We start from the raw sequence: 18,403 nt of genomic DNA, 5'->3' as shown, positions 1-18,403 counted from the left end.
ATTTATTAAACATAGGGGATAAAAAATACAACTTGTAAAAGTTGTAAAAGTCGTAAAATAGAGTAGTAGTCTAGGGGTTAAAATTGTAATTTTTAAAAGTTGAGAGATGTAAAAATTGAGTAATAGCGCATGGCTTATAAATGAAAACTTTCAAACTTGAAGGCTAAAAACAAAAGGTTAAAAATTTGAGAGGTTGGTGGCGCAATTTAAACCTCTGTGTTAATAATGCAAACTTCAAAACTTGATGGATCGGAGGCGTAAAGCAACCGATATTCCTCAATAAGATAGATGTTTATTTATTCCTGTGTTGCGGTGGGTATCGCGATGAAAACTTTGTTGGTAACGCATATTGATGTACTTGTAAATAAAATGAAGAACCGGAAAAATATGGTAGTAATATTATTAATAGGGAATCGACAAGTGATTACTTCCTTGTTTATTTTAGTGAATTTTAGTATATGATTATAGGAAAAGCATTTCCTATTTAGTTATATTTTAGTAAAACAAAAACCCCAAAATATGCTCTTTTAATTGAGTTTATTACATAAATATAAGGGTAAATATTGGATGAGCCAAAAAAATACAAACAGAACTATTATTTAAACAAAAATTAGAAGCATAAATTACAAGAAAAATATTGGATGGGCCTAAAAAGAAATAGACAGAACTGACTTTTTATTTTTGCTAAACAAAAAATGAAAGCATAAATTAAAAAAAATACAATAGAGTTAGGAAAAAAACGACCACTCTGTAATCTCACCGAAACTTGTTACTGTTTATCCTCCTCGATGGTTTAAACCATCTTCCTATAAGGGTGGGCGGTATGATGTTCGGTAAGTCCATCGGTGAGTGGGTGTCACCGATCGGTGACCATACCATCATGATTGAGTGCATCGGTGAGTGGGTGTTCGGTGAGGGAAATCGGGATATAGTCACCGATGTGATTGAGTGCATTGGTTGATGAAATTTGATTGTTTTATAGCCGTTAACTAGCCGTTTTATTTAAAAAAAATACAACTTTTCCTTATAAAAACAATACCATTCAACATCATTTTTCACCATTTTCTTCTCCATCCAACTTTATTTTTTTAAAAAATTAACTTCTTCTATTTTTCCAATGGATGATATACCACCGTTATTCATTCCAATTGATATTAGTGAAGACGATGATTCTTTCTCGAGCGATAGTAGTTTAATTTTTTTCCAAAATCTTATTAACGAAGCCGCTCAACTGGAAGACACGGGCACTTTTAGAAAAAGAAATTTTGTCCGTCGAGATCGAGTGAAATGTCATGAAAGCCTTATGAGATATTATTTTGTCGAGGAGCCCGTATTCAACGAAGAGGTTTTTCGTCAAAGGTTTCGTATGTCCAAAAGGTTGTTTTTAAAAATTTTGAGTGACGTGCAAGCGAATAACTCGTGGTTTCAAGACGCCGTGGATGCGAGTAATAGGAAGAGTTTTACACCGATGCAAAAAGTTACTTCGGCGATTAAGCAACTAGCAACCGGTAACGCCCCAGACGAGTTCGACGAGTATTTAAATATGTCCGAAAGGACTTCCCGAGAAAGTCTAGAAATTTTTTGCGAAACGGTATGTAATTTATACGCTTCCGAGTTTTTATGTAGACCTACTAGCCACGACGTTGCGCTCTTGTACCAAGCTCATGAGGAGAAACATCACCTTCCGGGGATGTTGGGTAGTCTTGATTGTACACATTTTGTTTGGAGAATGTGTCCAACGGAGTTGCGGGGTCAATATATGAGGGGGGATCACAGTCACCCGACAGTTATGCTCGAGGCGGTGGCCTCTCAGGATTTGTGGATTTGGCTTGCTTTTTGTGGTCCACCAGGTTCACAAAACGACATCAACGTGCTCCAACAATTTTCGTTATTTCTTACTGAGCGAAATGGAACTGCACCAAAATGCCCATTTTACGTGAACAACCACTTGTACAATCGTGGATACTATCTTACCGATGGAATCTACCCTACTTGGTCCGTGTTTGTGAAATCATTTTCGTATCCTTACATTGTGAAAGAAAAGAAGTTCAAGAGGCAACACGAGGCGGCAAGAAAAGACATGGAGCAGGCTTTTGGTGTTTTAAAGGCAAAATGGCATATACTTCATCGCCCGATGCGTGCTACGAGTGTTAAAAAATTAGGATGGTCGCATATGCGTGCATTATTATGCATAATATGATTCTAAAAGACGACGACAATACGATTGCACCGGTACATATTCGGGATCCTCCAGTCGAGCCCGTTTTCGAAGACACTGCTTATAACGAGCTCATTGATGAAAATACGCATTATAGACTAAAATATGATCTTGTGGAGCATCTTGGAGAACAAGATTTACCCCACCTTTTGGCGTATTCCGACGACGAATAGTTAAATTAGTTTTTTTTAAATTTATTTTTATATTTTAATTTCATGTTATTTATTTTAATTTTATGTAATGTGTTTTTATAATTAAAAGTACCTTTATTTACATTAAAATATGTTTTATTTATTTATGAATAATTTATAGAAAATAAAAAATATATAACTCAAACACCCTAGAGTGATTAACCATACCTAGTGATTGAGTGCAAAATGGGGAGTGAAATGGGGAGTTAACATGACATAATATTATTGGGTAGAGAATCACTCAATCACCCTAGAGTGATTAACCATACCCCCTACCCTAAACCCTAAAAACCCAAATCAAACATGAATCGCTCACAACCTCGATAATCTTCCACGTCTTCATCCCAAAAAATCGGTCAACTTCGATGCCGTTTCCGAAGAGAAAAAGAGAGAGAGAGAGAGAGCTGTGGAGAATCTCATCTAGTAGATCAATGGAGGTAAGTCTAATGGGAGGCGTATGTTGTCCCGCGGCGGTCTTCAATCGAACGAATAAACTGGCGTTAATGATTAGTGGATACAAATCGGGTTGAGACTAACGTATCCCTGGCAGAACCGAGAGGTCCGACAGGCAGACGGACGGTGCAGGCTGCGTAGGAGAGTTTGAAGGTAAATCGGTGGCATGCAGTGTTTGTGGATGGTGTTTGATGTAGAGCCCACCTACAGTTACAATATACCAAGGGCATTTTTTGTAATTTTGTCGGTGCACTATAGCCAGTGTTGCAAAAATCACGACTATTCGGCCTCCTACTGACTGAGTAATTTTTCACTAATCAACCAATAAATCGCTACTCGGTCCAAGCCGGGCTAGTCGGTGCTAGTCGGCCCGAGTCGGCCTAGTCAGCCCAAGAAAAATGTTTACAAAACTGGCCCAAAAAAAAGTTAGCCCATTTCTTAACCCTTACCCTAAAGTGAGCGACACCAGTAGCTAGGCCTGTAAACGAACCAAACGAACACGAACATAGGCATGTTCGTGTTCGTTCATTTAACCTTAACCGAACACGAACACGAACATATAATCGAACACATTTTTTTGTTCATGTTCGTTCATTAAGAAATCGGGCATGTTCGTGTTCGTTTATGTTCGTTCGTTTAAAGTCTAAACGAACAGTTCACGAATATAAACGAACACAAACGAACATAAAAAAAATTAACTGAACATATTTGAATGTTGGGATTGAACCCTATCAGAGGAACAGATAATTAAAGCCAAAACTGGATCAGAGCAGTGGATCCTGAATAAACAGATGTTGATATACAAATCTCTCCCCTTGAAAGTGATTACAACTACTGATGGCCTCCTATCTGCTGATCTTGCTAAACTGCTGACCCATAACTGCTGCTCAACTAAAGATCTGATGGAAGACTAAAGTCCTGCTGATTCAATCTACTGCCTTGAGTCAAGCACTGCTGATCTGGACAAGTGCTGCTGGGTTCACAGCAGTAGAAGGTTGCAGCAGCTGTTCTAAAGTCTGTTTTGTAATAGAATGTATTAGCAGTAGTTAACACAAGCAGTGTCTATATAGATCAGAGGTTAGAGTTTGTTAGGAGGTTAGATGTCACTTTCATGGTGACGTCAGTTAAGATGCTCGGTAGTTTGCAAGTGCCTATAAATAGTTCAGTACTTTGTACTGTTCTATTAGCTCTTTGCATCATTCGTCTTCTTTGCACGAACAAACTACTGAGCTCTGGCTGAGGGGGAGTTTGCATTCATTCATCAATCATTGTAATCGTGTTTGAAATAAATTCAATCTTTCGGTTCATTGTGTAAAGATGTTTGATAAAAGTATTACTCTTGTTTGATTGTATGCAAAGTTTGTTTTCATCTTAATTTCCGCTGCACACTCATCCATTTTCATCTTATTTACAAACATAAAATATAATCAAAATCAAACTCAGGTCCAACAATTGGTATCAGAGCTTGGACAGTCAAATTTGATTTAACAATCATTTTGACGTAAATAGTTCAGCTCATAATAGTTGATACTGATCGTTTGTTCGTCGTTGAAAAACAGAGTAAGGATTAATCACCATTAAAGTTGATTTCTCAGTATCTGTAAAACAACAAGAATTACATCACAATCACAGGACGATAAAAACAACATCGGCTCGCTTTTTAAACCACCTATGCTAAAAAGATATGAGTACAACATCTGGCAGAGGAGGATGGGTCACATCCTCGCTCAACAAAGCACAGGTTGTTGGAGGTCTGTCGTCTTTGGTCCCCATGTTCCTACAGTGCCAAGCGCTGAAGATACTAAAAAGTTCGTTCCAAAACCAGTTGAAAACTATACCGAAACCGACTTTCAAAAGATCGAACTAGATGCTAAAGCGTTTAGCATCATAGCTTCAGCGCTGCCCAATGAAATATATGCTGGACTGTTACACTGTAACAGTGCCAAAGAATTGTGGGACGCACTTAAGGAACAGTTTGGGGGTACCGAAGAAGTCATAGAAAACAATAGGGAAATCCTGAACCAACAGTATGAAACATTTTGTCATGTTAAAGGTGAATCACTGACGCAACAATTTGGGCGTTTCAGTTGTCTCATCAGTGAACTGAGGCTTGTTAAAACCACTTTTACAAACTCAACTCAAAATAGCAGGTTCCTCAGGTCACTGCCAGAAAAATGGGACACCATAGCTTTTGTCACCCGAAATTCACCTGAGTTCAAGGATCTGACCTTGACCCAACTCCATGGTCGACTCCTGACCTACGAAAGGGAGTTGAACCAGAAAAGGAAGTTACAAGAGTCAGGAAAAACCGTTGATGATTATACATTCGGTAACACGGCTCTTTTGGGTCAAGAAGAATCTGGGAGTAGTGGTAAGGATCAGGGTTATGATCACTTCATTGACATAACTGCTGGTGCAAATTTTTACAACCCTGATCCTCACTCTACAAGTTATGCATTCACTGCAAACGAAAACCAGATGTCAGACAATCTAAGCTTTAAACTCAATGATCTACAGCATTTTGACCCCACTGATTTAGAGGAAATGGACATCCTGCATCAACTGGCCTTGCTAAGTGTTAGAACTAGCAAGTTTTATAAAAGAATAGGGCGAAAATTCCCAGGGTTGCATGGGAATCTAAGGGTTGGGTTGGATAAATCGAAAATCAAGTGCTACAAGTGTAATAGGTTAGGACACTTTGCTAGGGAATGTAGGAGTCAAACTGCTGGCCCCATAATCACTCATCCTAGTTCAAACCCTAGACCTCAAAATCAAAACACTGTGCACTATGCCCAATATGCCCCAGCAGCTCAAGTGAACGCTGCTCACTATGTTGTTGCCCCTGTGCCAGTGCATTATGTCCAAACAGCTGCTCCACAGATCCAATATGTTCAAACCCCTGTCCCTCAGGCACAAGTGCAACCTGCACCTCAAACCACTGCTCCAGCAGCAGTACAACCAGATCAACAAAGCTTTTTCACTCAAGGGTTTGTTGACTGGAGCAGTATGCCTGAAGACCTTAGTGATGAAAACTTTGCACTCTATGCCTCCAATGTTTCTTCTCATAATGAATTTTGTTTGATGGCATTAGAGTCAATACAGGAGGGTGTTGAATCTGAAGAGGAACAGCTGGTTTCTGAAACAGTGGATGAGATAATTGAAGCAGTGGTTACTACTGTGGCTAATGAAGTACTGTTGGGAGAAAGTTCAGGCTCCCTGATTGAACCACTGACAGATCCATGGTTAGAAGAGAACAAAGAAGAAAAGGCAGGTGAGAAAGAAGAGAGAGCTGAAGATGAGGAAAATCCCCAATGTAATTGTGCAATGATGGCTACTGCCAAGGTATCACCTCAAGTTCTTGAAAAACTGTGTTCTGACAATTGCATTATTGCTTTTGCTAACATCAAAGAGGTGAATGAAAACCTTCGTGATAAAATCTTATCTGATGAAGTCAAATTTGAAAGATCTCTAAAAGAACTTAAAAACAAATTGGTTGAAAAAGAGAAAGAGATTAGCAGCATGAAAGAAGAGCAAAGCATAACCAAAACCCAACTCCAAACCTTGGTAGAAAAATACCAAGTTTGCAAAAAGGAGTTAGAATCCACCCAGATCACATGTGAGAGATGGGTGGAATCATGCAAAGGGTATGAGGTTATGCTTGAGAAACAGATAAAAAGCAATGTGAAATTTGGGGTTGGTTATAGAAAACATGATGATGAAAACACTGCTTTTGGAAAATCTGTTTCAACCACTGATGTAACTGCTGAGTTCATCCCCACAAACAAGAATGGCCAAGAAGTGAAAATCACTGACAAACTTGGTAACAAAATCACACTTGACAGACCAATGGGCCCCTCTGCTTTTGAGGAAATTGAAAATCATCAATTTAAACCAAAATGGTCTGATGAGTGTGATATTCTTGAAAATTTCAAGCCAATGGACTTTACATCAACTGATGGTGTTAAAGCTCCAAAAGCTAAAGTTATACCTCTCAAGGACATCCCATCAGTGGTTAAAGCCTCTGTTACAAAGGAGTCTGAAAAGAGAAAGAAGAAAGAAAAAATTGATAACTTGTTTTGTGAATTCTGTGAGAAAAGGAACCATCTAACAAAAGATTGTTTCCACTTAAAAGCTTATGATATAAACAAAACAAGTGTCATAGTTTCAGCTGAAAGTTGCATTGTTTGTGGTAAAACAAACCACAAAACTCAAGCATGTGTGTATCTCAAAAACTTTGATATCAAAAAGAATGAGTACCTTGCTAAAACATCCTTGAGTCCATCAGCATCACCATCGGTCAAATTCACCAAAAAGCAACCACTGTTTGTACCAGTTCAAACAGCTGTCACAAAACAGCTGAACCAAACATCTGTCAAAAGAGATGTTCAGGTTACTGATGCACCTCCAGCCAATCCGTTCAGAAAAGGCAAGGAAAAACAGTCTTACCAAAGGATTCCACACGTTTATGAGACCTACAAAAGGCCCTCTAAACCTAAAGTAAATAGGCATCCTTTTGGTTATCAGCAGGTGATTGGTCAAGACCCTCAATAGTGGTTAGCAAGAAACAGTACTAAAACTGTCCAAACCCCTGACCTAACCACTGTCCATCACTTTGCATCCATACCAGACACTGCTGAATCCCCATCCAAAGCCCTGTTGGCTTTGGAGCCCTTAATGAACTAATCTTTTTACTTCATGTGCAGGGAGCTTCTGCATGCTTTGATAGTCTTTGGTATGTAGATAGTGGAGGCTCCAGGCACATGACAGGATGTAAAGCCCTCCTCAAAGACTTTAAAATCCATGGAGGGGGTGATATATCCTTTGGGAATAATAGTAAAGGGAAAGTTCTAGGGTCTGGGACAGTGCAATCTGGAAATGTAAAATTTGAAAATGTCAATCTAACAGACAATCTGAAATTCAACCTTCTGAGTGTATCACAAATGAGTGACAAAGGGTTTGGGTCATTCTTCACAAAAGATTGTTGTAGGATTGTTGGACCAGAAATGGTCAAAAAGATTGAAGCAATAATCAAAACTGGTCACACTAAACTTGTTGCTCAAAGAAGTAGCAATGTTTATGTTGTTGATATGTCAAAAGAGTGTCCCAGAGCAGATGCCTGTCTGTTCTCAGCTGCCTCTAACAAAGAGACAGAACTTTGGCACAGAAGGTTGGGGCATACAAATCTTAAGACAATCAGTGAAATCTCAAAAATGGTTTGGTGAGAGGCCTACCACAAAAATTGTTTTCATGTTCTGAACATTGCATTTCCTGTTTAAAAGGAAAACAGCATAAAAGTTATTATAAGTCCATTGAAGAGTCCAAAACAACCCAGTGTTTGCAAATGCTACACATGGATTTGTTTGGCCCAGTTCAAGTCATGAGCCTCAAAAAGAAAAGATATTGTTTGGTTATTGTTGATGACTTTTCTAGGTTTACATGGACTTTCTTTTTGCACTCTAAAGATGAAACTGCAGGCATTTTGCAAGACTTTGTGATACAGGTTGAAAAGCAATTTGACCTTCCAGTAAAAAGCTTCAGGAGTGACAATGGCACAGAATTTAAAAATAAGGAGTTGGATGCCTTCTGTGTGAAGAAAGGGATTGTAAGGCAGTACAGCATCCCTAGAACACCAGAGCAAAATGGGGTTGTTGAGAGAAAGAACAGAACTTTAATTGAGGCTGCCAGAACCATGCTTGCATATTCAGGTTTGCCATTAACTTTCTAGGCAGAGGCAGTAAACACTGCTTGCTATGTCCAGAACAGAGTTTTAATAGACCCCAGGCACAAAAAGACTGCTTATGAAATTCTGTATAAAATTAAACCCTACTGATCTCATACTTCAAGGTGTTTGGCTGCCCATGCTTTATTTTGAACTTAAAAGATTCGATTTCAAAATTTGCAGCCAAAATTGATTGTGGTTATCATCTGGGATACTCAGCCACTGCCAAGGCCTACAAAGTATTCAATACACGGACCAAGGCAGTGGAGGAGACTTTGAATGTAAAGTTCAATGAACTTTCCTCAATGAAAATCCCAGCAAATCCTGCTGATCTGTTTGATCTTGAAAAGTTTACTTTTGAAAATACTGCTGTCAAGACTAACAGTGCAGGTCCAACAGAGGATACAACACCAGACTATGGGTATGAAATCATCATCCCTCAAAGGTCTGCCACAAATGGAAAAGCATCAGTTGTTCAAAACAGCTGTCAAAGCTCAACCACTGCTACCTCAACAGTTGTTGACCAAAGTAGCCCTTCTACCACTGCTTCCACATCCTCAAACACTGCTGACAAAAGTCCTCAAACAGTGGATAAAAGTCAGCAGTGGTCCACTTCATTACCACCCATTCCACCACCTTTTGAAGCCACTGCTGGGTCATCAAAGTCACCAGCAGTGGTTAGCTCAGATGATACACATTTGCAGCCTTCACCAACAAATGCCATCATCCCATACCAAGGAGACTTAATCTGTGACAACTCGTATTTCGAACCTATTCTTGTGAGTTATGTAGCGTATGTGAATGATATGTTATTCTATGAAGGTGAATGATTATACGAAAGTTATGTGTTATGTGCTTTTAATGAATGAATGCATGAATATGTGTTACATGAACCGGATCGCACAACATAGACCCAATCGCACAAGCCCATTCGGGCTTTACACTTGTTACACTCGAACATAGGGCAGCCCATGTATGGGTCGGCCCACTTCTCTTAAACGTGTAAACACCCATTATTGGGGTTTGTTCTCTCATTTATTGCAACTACCTCACACACACAAAACCCTAGTTCTCTCTCTAAGCCGACGGCAAGCATCCCCTTTCTCTCGAAGATCATTCCTCGAATCGGATCACCTTCTATCTTACGGTTAGTGTGTTGTTATTGATTTCTTGTTGAACGATGATATGATTCCATGCTTAGACTAAACCGATTAGGGTTGTATTTGTGATGATAAGCTAAGAACCGTATGTGATGTTTTTGTAAATGGTGTTGCACGATAATAAGCTAGAATTGGTTTGATGATGCCTGTTCAATTACTGTTATGTTATATGTTTTCGGATTGTTAACCATATGAGGATGTTCTAGCCAATCGGATAAGTAGGGTGATGTTAATCGACTAGCATGTAATGTTCTTGGATTGTTATTTCATAATGATTTAGGATTTAACGTATGTAACCGGTTGTATGTTCATGTGTTCGGACTAAACGATGTGATTATGATTAATGTACACGTTTTGATTACATTTAGGGTTCATGTGAAGTAGATGTTAGATTTCTTAGTTTGATCGATTGTAGGGTGTTGGGATAATAAGAAACTGTTGATTGATTGTTGTAATATTGGAAACTGTTAAATGTTGTAACCGATTGCATGATATCCGGAAATTAACACTGATCGCACAAGACTCCGAGTCGCACAAGGAGTCCAGTCGTACAAGGCACCCACAGTCGCACAAGGGTTACTGGATCGCACAAGATTGTTTGTTCATTTGATATTTGGGCCGTAAGTTTATATATCGGGCTGGGTAATAGGGCTGGTCGCACAAGCCTGCCCGGATCGCACAAGGTGCATCATTCATTGGGTCGTATATGTTTGGACTCCCTTTATGTTGGGCTTATTTATATGTTGGGCCAGGTCAATACGGATCGCACAACATGTTGTGGATCGCACAACATGTTGGGCCGACTATCTTTTGGGCTTAGACTTCTAAATCGCACAAGTTGAATGTATTGTTTGACTGTTAAAGTGTTGCCATGACCTATACGTGCTCGTAACGTGTTAACTTGTGTGAAACCTATGTGCTATGCTTGAGTCAAAACCTGACTTGTATGGTAACCCTGTTAGGACGTGGTTGACCTCTCTTAGTTCAAGAAACCTTTTTGTGTATATGCCGAGCAATCCAAGGTGAGTTCACACAGCCAAGGCATGGGGTTCCCAGGGTGGGAATGGGTTTGGATTATTTACTCGTACTTAAATAGTTTATGGAACCTAGTTATATGGTCCTCGGGTGAGGAGGGGTTATTGATATGATACGGCTAGACTAGTGATGCTCATTGAACTGATCTTCGCACACACGCCAGGGGTTGGCCGCGATATTATGACTAATCATTCGCACACATGCCTAGGAAGGCCGCGAACTATACTCTAAACTTCGCATACATGCCGGGTGGCCGCGATACAAACATACCTAGTCTAGAATACTTGGGAAAACCTCCCTAAATCTTCGCATACATGCCTAGAGGGATGCGATACGAAATAATACGATACATGATTTAACGAACGAACATAAAGCTACTCATACTATTACAATTACTGAACTGTTAACTGTGAACTCGTTCAACTAGTTGTTGACTCTCTGCTGCATGCCTTGCAGGACCTTAGGTACATATGGAGCTTGCACAAGGAGGAGCAGGTCGTTGTGGAGCATGAATCGTGGATGTTTTGTTAAACTATATATCACTTGAACTTATGATTTACATTGAGTTTACATACTTATGCTTCCGCTACTCAAATTATGTTATGTTTGGTTTGAACATCAATTGTATTGAATTGGGTTTTAGAACTACTTTAATTATTATACACTATGTTCAATATGATTGATGGCTTGATCCTGGTCATGTCACGCCTCCAAACGGTGGAACTCCGCGGGTGGATTTTGGGGGTGTGACAGATTGGTATCAGAGCCATTGGTTATAGAGAACTTGGTTTTAATAAGGGAAAAACGTTTTTATTAAAACCAGACTATAACCAGTACAGTGCTCAACGATCCCCAACGACGCCTCGCTCCACGCGCAAGACTCAACATTCTAGGTAATATGGTATATGTTTTATTGCCTGCATGCTAGATTATGTAGAACCTTGCTCAGGGTATGCTTAGATACACATAACGACTATTGCTTGGGAACCTTTGTGTACTTACTCCCTTCTGTTAATATACACTTACGCACATTCGCGACACTTTTCCTGCTTGTGTTTCCTTCGATGTGAAGATCATGAGTGAACGCTTAAACCTAACTCAAGCCCAGATGACGGCTCGTGTTAATGAACAAGTTGCTGCGGCGCTTGCAGCCGCACAAGCAGGAGGTATAACCTGCTATTCCAAACCTATCCTAGGATGTTAGATCCTACTCCCGTGACCCAACTCTCGCGCGCAACGGGTCAGCTACGGGTCAAAACGCTCAGCAACCTGTTTGCACTTTCAAGAATTTCATGGACTGTCGTCCAAGCACGTTCAGTGGCACTGAAGGAGCAGTGGGACTACTCCATTAGTTTGAGAAGCTCGAGTCGGTATTCGAGATGTGTGAATGCCCTGAGGCTCGCAGGGTCAAGTACGCCACTGGTACTTTGGAAGGAATCGCGCTAACCTGGTGGAACGCGCAAGTACAGATCCTAGGGTTGGCAGCTGCTAACGCCACCCCTTGGAATGAATCCAAAGAACTGATCAAGAGGGAATACTGCACACGCGATGACATCCACAAGTTGGAAGTGGAGCTTTATCATTTGGAAATGACGGGGTCAGAAATTGAAGCCTACACGAAACGGTCGAACGAACTGGCCATCTTGTGTCCAACCATGGTGGACCCTCCAATCAAGCGCATTGAGTTGTACCTCAAGGGTCTAGCGTCAGAAATTCAGAGCCATGTGACATCGGCCAACCTTGACAACATCCAAGACATCCAGCGTCCTGCTCATCGACTCACCGATCAGGCAGTGGAACAGAACAAGCTGCCCAAACGTATCAGCGCTACTACTGCTACCACATCAGCCGCTACTCCTACTACCCCCAGTGACAACAAAAGAAAGTGGGAGGGGGATTCTAGCAAGGGTTCAGCAACAGTTCAGTCTCAAGCTCAGCAACAGAAGACTGACCACTACCAGAGTCCTAGTCAGCAATCTTTTGGTGGTCATAGGCAGAGAAGATACCAAGGATTTCACCCAAAGTGCAACAAATGCAACAGATACCACAGTGGTTAGTGCAACGAGGGACGTTGCCAGAGGTGTCTCAAGATGGGTCATGAAGCTAAGGATTCAGGAGCCCACGGCCTGCAAATCAGAATCGCCAGCAGCAGCAGCAAGCATAAATCCTATGCAAGGAAAAGATCATTCGTATTCCTCGTTCTAGTCAAGAACCTCTCGAAGTTCAAGGCGACAAGAGTGGTGTTGTGGTTGGCATCATCTCTTTCTTGAAGGCTCAGAAATGTTTGCGAAAGAGTCACACCGCTATTTTGGCATTAGTTACTGAAGCATCAACGAAAGAAAAGAAATTGGAAGACATTCCAGTTGTACGCGACTTCCCTCAGGTGTTTCCTGAAGATTTACCTGGTCTACCGCCTCATCATCAGGTCGAATTTCAAATCGAGCTCACTCCAGGAGCAGCACCCATAGCTCGAGCACCGTATCGTTTAGCTCCAACTGAACTGGAAGAACTGTCAAAGCAGCTACAAGAGCTCTTGGAAAAGGGCTTTATTCGTCCTAGCTCTTCGCCTTGGGGAGCTCCAGTGTTGTTTGTGAAAAAGAAGGACGGTACCTTCAGGATGTGCATAGACTACCGGGAACTCAACAAGGTGACGGTGAAGAACCGTTATCCTCTACCACGTATAGACGACTTATTCGACCAGTTGCAAGGGTCGTGTTACTACTCCAAGATAGACTTGAGGTCAGGTTACCATCAGCTGAGAGTCCGGGATGAGGACGTCTCCAAGACAGCATTCAGAACTCGCTACGGCCACTACGAGTTTCTTGTCATGCCGTTCGGGTTAACGAACGCGCCTGCCGTATTTATGGATCTTATGAACAGGGTGTGCAAACCCTACTTAGACAAATTCGTGATAGTTTTCGTTGATGACATTCTAATCTACTCCAAGAGTCAGGAGGAACACGAGCAGCACTTACGACTTATTTTGGAACTCCTACGAAAGGAACAGCTGTACGCCAAGTTTTCGAAATGTGACTTCTGGCTTCGTGAAGTCCACTTTCTAGGCCACGTAGCAAACAAGGATGGGATCCATGTTGATCCATCCAAGGTAGATTCGATCAGGAACTGGCCTGCACCGCGTACGCCAACTGAAATCCGCCAATTCCTGGGTTTGGCGGGATACTACAGACGGTTTATCAAGGATTTCTCAAAGATTGCTCAGCCGCTTACACTACTGACACAGAAGGGTGTCACCTACCGTTGGGGAAACACTCAGGAAACTGCTTTTCAGCACCTAAAGGATAGACTTTGCAGTGCACCTATCCTCTCATTGCCAGAGGGCACGGACGATTTTGTAGTATACTGTGATGCATCCATCCAGGGTCTTGGATGTGTGTTAATGCAGCGCGACAAGGACATTGCTTATGCTTCGCGCCAAATTAAGGTTCACGAACGGAACTACACGACGCACGATTTAGAGCTGGGAGCTGTTGTTTTTGCACTCAAGATATGGCGACACTACCTGTACGGTACCAAGTGCACTATTTACACCGATCACAGGAGTCTCGAGCATATCTTCAGACAGAAGGAATTGAACATGCGTCAACGTCGATGGGCGGAACTACTTAACGATTATGAATGCGCCATCAAGTACCATCCAGGCAAAGCCAATGTTGTGGCTGACGCCCTCAGTCGAAAAGACACCCTACCTAAGCGCGTGCGAGCGCTACAGCTTACGATTCAGTCTAGTCTTCCTGCACAGATACGAGATGCTCTGGTAGAAGCATTGAAACCAGAAAACGTAAGGGCTGAAGCCCTACGCGGCTCAAGGAAACGATTAGAACAGAAGGAAGGCGGCGCCTACTATGTAACGGGGCGTATTTGGGTCCCACTTTATGGCGGTCTACGCGAACTTGTGATGGACGAAGCGCACAAGTCCCGCTACTCGGTACATCCAGGGTCGGATAAAATATACCACGACATCAGAACAACGTATTGGTGGCCTAGCATGAAGGCCCACATCGCTACCTATGTCAGCAAGTGCTTGACTTGTGCAAAAGTCAAGGTGGAGTACCAGAAACCAGCAGGTTTACTCCAGCAACCAAAGATACCACAGTGGAAATGGGAGGAAATTTCCATGGATTTCGTTACAAGCCTACCTAGATCCCAGCGTGGGAACGATACTATTTGGGTGATCGTGGATCGACTCACCAAGTCTGCTCACTTCTTGGCAATCAAAGAAACAGACAAATTTTCCACATTAGCAGATATATACTTGAAAGAAGTAGTCTCAAGGCACGGGGTGCCCACCTCTATCATTTCGGATCGCGATGCACGATTCACATCAGAACTATGGCAAGCAATGCACAAAGCTTTTGGCTCTCGGTTAGATATGAGCACGGCTTATCACCCTCAGACAGATGGGCAGTCTGAGCGCACGATTCAAACTTTGGAAGACATGCTTCGGGCATGTGTTATTGATTTCGGCAACAGCTGGGAAAAGCATCTCCCTTTGGTGGAGTTCTCGTACAATAACAGTTATCACACCAGCATACAAGCCGCTCCATTCGAGGCATTATATGGGTGTAAATGCCGGTCACCTCTCTGTTGGGCAGAGGTGGGGGATAGTCAGATCACGGGTCCAGAACTTATAGTGGACACCACGGAAAAGATTGCACAGATACGACAACGCATGGCGGCAGCGCGCGACCGTCAGAAAGGCTACGCGGATAAGCGTAGGAAGCCATTGGAATTTCAGGTCGGGGACCAGGTTTTACTTAAAGTCTCACCCTGGAAGGGTGTGGTTCGTTTTGGCAAACGGGGCAAACTCAATCCGCGGTATGTCGGACCGTTCGAGATCATAGAAAGAATAGGCAAAGTAGCCTACAGACTGAACCTACCAGCAGAACTCGGGGCAGTTCACAACGTTTTCCACGTGTCGAATCTGAAGAAATGTCTGTCAGATGAGACCCTCATAATTCCTTTGAAAGAGCTCACTATCGACGAATAGTTACACTTCGTCGAGGAACCAGTTCAAGTCATGAGCCTCAAAAGGAAAAGATATTGTTTGGTTATTATTGATGACTTTTCTAGGTTTACATGGACTTTCTTTTTGCACTCTAAAGATGAAACTGCAGGCATTTTGCAAGACTTTGTGATACAGGTTGAAAAGCAATTTGACCTTCCAGTAAAAAGCTTCAGGAGTGACAATGGCACAGAATTTAAAAATAAGGAGTTGGATGCCTTCTGTGTGAAGAAAGGGATTGTAAGACAGTACAGCATCCCTAGAACACCAGAGCAAAATGGGGTTGTTGAGAGAAAGAACAGAACTTTAATTGAGGCTGCCAGAACCATGCTTGCATATTCAGGTTTGCCATTAACTTTCTAGGCAGAGGCAGTAAACACTGCTTGCTATGTCCAGAACAGAGTTTTAATAAACCCCAGGCACAAAAAGACTGCTTATGAAATTCTGTATAAAATTAAACCACTGATCTCATACTTCAAGGTGTTTGGCTGCCCATGCTTTATTTTGAACTTAAAAGATTCGATTTCAAAATTTGCAGCCAAAATTGATTGTGGTTATCATCTGGGATACTCAGCCACTGGCAAGGCCTACAAAGTATTCAATACACGGACCAAGGCAGTGGAGGAGACTTTGAATGTAAAGTTCAATGAACTTTCCTCAATGAAAATCCCAGCAAATCCTGCTGATCTGTTTGATCTTGAAAAGTTTACTTTTGAAAATACTGCTGTCAAGACTAACAGTGCAGGTCCAACAGAGGATACAACACCAGACTATGGGTATGAAATCATCATCCCTCAAAGGTCTGCCACAAATGGAAAAGCATCAGTTGTTCAAAACAGCTGTCAAAGCTCAACCACTGCTACCTCAACAGTTGTTGACCAAAGTAGCCCTTCTACCACTGCTTCCACATCCTCAAACACTGCTGACAAAAGTCCTCAAACAGTGGATAAAAGTCAGCAGTGGTCCACTTCATTACCACCCATTCCACCACCTTTTGAAGCCACTGCTGGGTCATCAAAGTCACCAGCAGTGGTTAGCTCAGATGATACACATTTGCAGCCTTCACCAACAAATGCCATCATCCCATACCAAGGAGACTTAATCTGTGACAACTCGTATTTCGAACCTATTCTTGTGAGTTATGTAGCGTATGTGAATGATATGTGATTCTATGAAAGTGAATGATTATACGAAAGTTATGTGTTATGTGCTTTTAATGAATGAATGCATGAATATGTGTTACATGAACCGGATCGCACAACATAGACCCAATCGCACAAGCCCATTCGGGCTTTACACTTGTTACACTCGAACATAGGGCAGCCCATGTATGGGTCGGCCCACTTCTCTTAAACGTGTAAACACCCATTATTGGGGTTTGTTCTCTCATTTGTTGCAATTACCTCACACACACAAAACCCTAGTTCTCTCTCTAAGCCGACGGCAAGCATCCCCTTTCTCTCGAAGATCATTCCTCGAATCGGATCACCCTCTATCTTACGGTTAGTGTGTTGTTATTGATTTCTTGTTGAACGATGATATGATTCCATGCTTAGACTAAACCGATTAGGGTTGTATTTGTGATGATAAGCTAAGAACCGTATGTGATGTTTTTGTAAATGGTGTTGCACGATAATAAGCTAGAATTGGTTTGATGATGCCTGTTAAATTACTGTTATGTTATATGTTTTCGGATTGTTAACCATATGAGGATGTTCTAGCCAATCAGATAAGTAGGGTGATGTTAATCGACTAGCATGTAATGTTCTTGGATTGTTGTTTCATAATGATTTAGGATTTAACGTATGTAACCGGTTGTATGTTCATGTGTTCGGACTAAACGATGTGATTATGATTAACGTACACGTTTTGATTACATTTAGGGTTCATGTGAATTAGATGTTAGATTTCTTAGTTTGATCGATTGTAGGGTGTTGGGATAATAAGAAACTCTTGATTGATTGTTGTAATATTGGAAACTGTTAAATGTTGTAACCGATTGCATGATATCCGGAAATTAACACTGATCGCACAAGGAGTCCAGTCGTACAAGGCACCCACAGTCGCACAAGGGTTACTGGATCGCACAAGATTGTTTGTTCATTTGTTATTTGGGCCGTATGTTTATATATCGGGCTGGGTAATAGGGCTGGTCGCACAAGCCTGCCCGGATCGCACAAGGTGCATCATTCATTGGGCCGTATATGTTTGGACTCCCTTTATGTTGGGCTTATTTATATATTGGGTCGGGTCATTACGGATCGCACAACATGTTGTGGATCGCACAACATGTTGGGCCAACTATCTTTTGGGCTTAGACTTCTAAATCGCACAAGTTGAATGTATTGTTTGACTGTTAAAATGTTGCCATGATCTATATGTGCTCGTAACGTGTTAACTTGTGTGAAACCTATGTGCTATGCTTGAGTCAAAACCTGACTTGTATGGTAACCCTGTTAGGACGTGGTTGACCACTCTTAGTTCAAGAAACCTTTTTGTGTATCTGCCGAGCAATCCAAGGTGAGTTCACACAGCCAAGGCATGGGGTTCCCAGGGTGGGAATGGGTTTGGATTATTTACTCGTACTTAATTAGTTTATGGAAC

The 18,403-nt window shown here is 41.6% G+C and overlaps 1 protein-coding gene across 1 annotated transcript in view; it reads left to right on the top strand.

Moving 5' to 3' along the window:
• The first annotated feature begins 353 nt into the window (after positions 1 to 353).
• The window catches only part of LOC110894888 (urease accessory protein D), a 33,323-nt gene continuing 15,273 nt past the window's right edge, over positions 354 to 18,403 (top strand). The window contains exon 1 of the mRNA XM_035980566.1: positions 354 to 472. Within this exon, the coding sequence (XP_035836459.1) occupies positions 459 to 472 (14 nt within the window). The 5' untranslated portion in view covers positions 354 to 458. The remainder of the gene's footprint in view (positions 473 to 18,403) is intronic.

Source organism: Helianthus annuus, chromosome 12 (assembly GCF_002127325.2).
Source record: "Helianthus annuus cultivar XRQ/B chromosome 12, HanXRQr2.0-SUNRISE, whole genome shotgun sequence".
NCBI lineage: Eukaryota > Viridiplantae > Streptophyta > Magnoliopsida > Asterales > Asteraceae > Helianthus > Helianthus annuus.
This window is presented reverse-complemented; position numbering and strand designations above follow the sequence as displayed.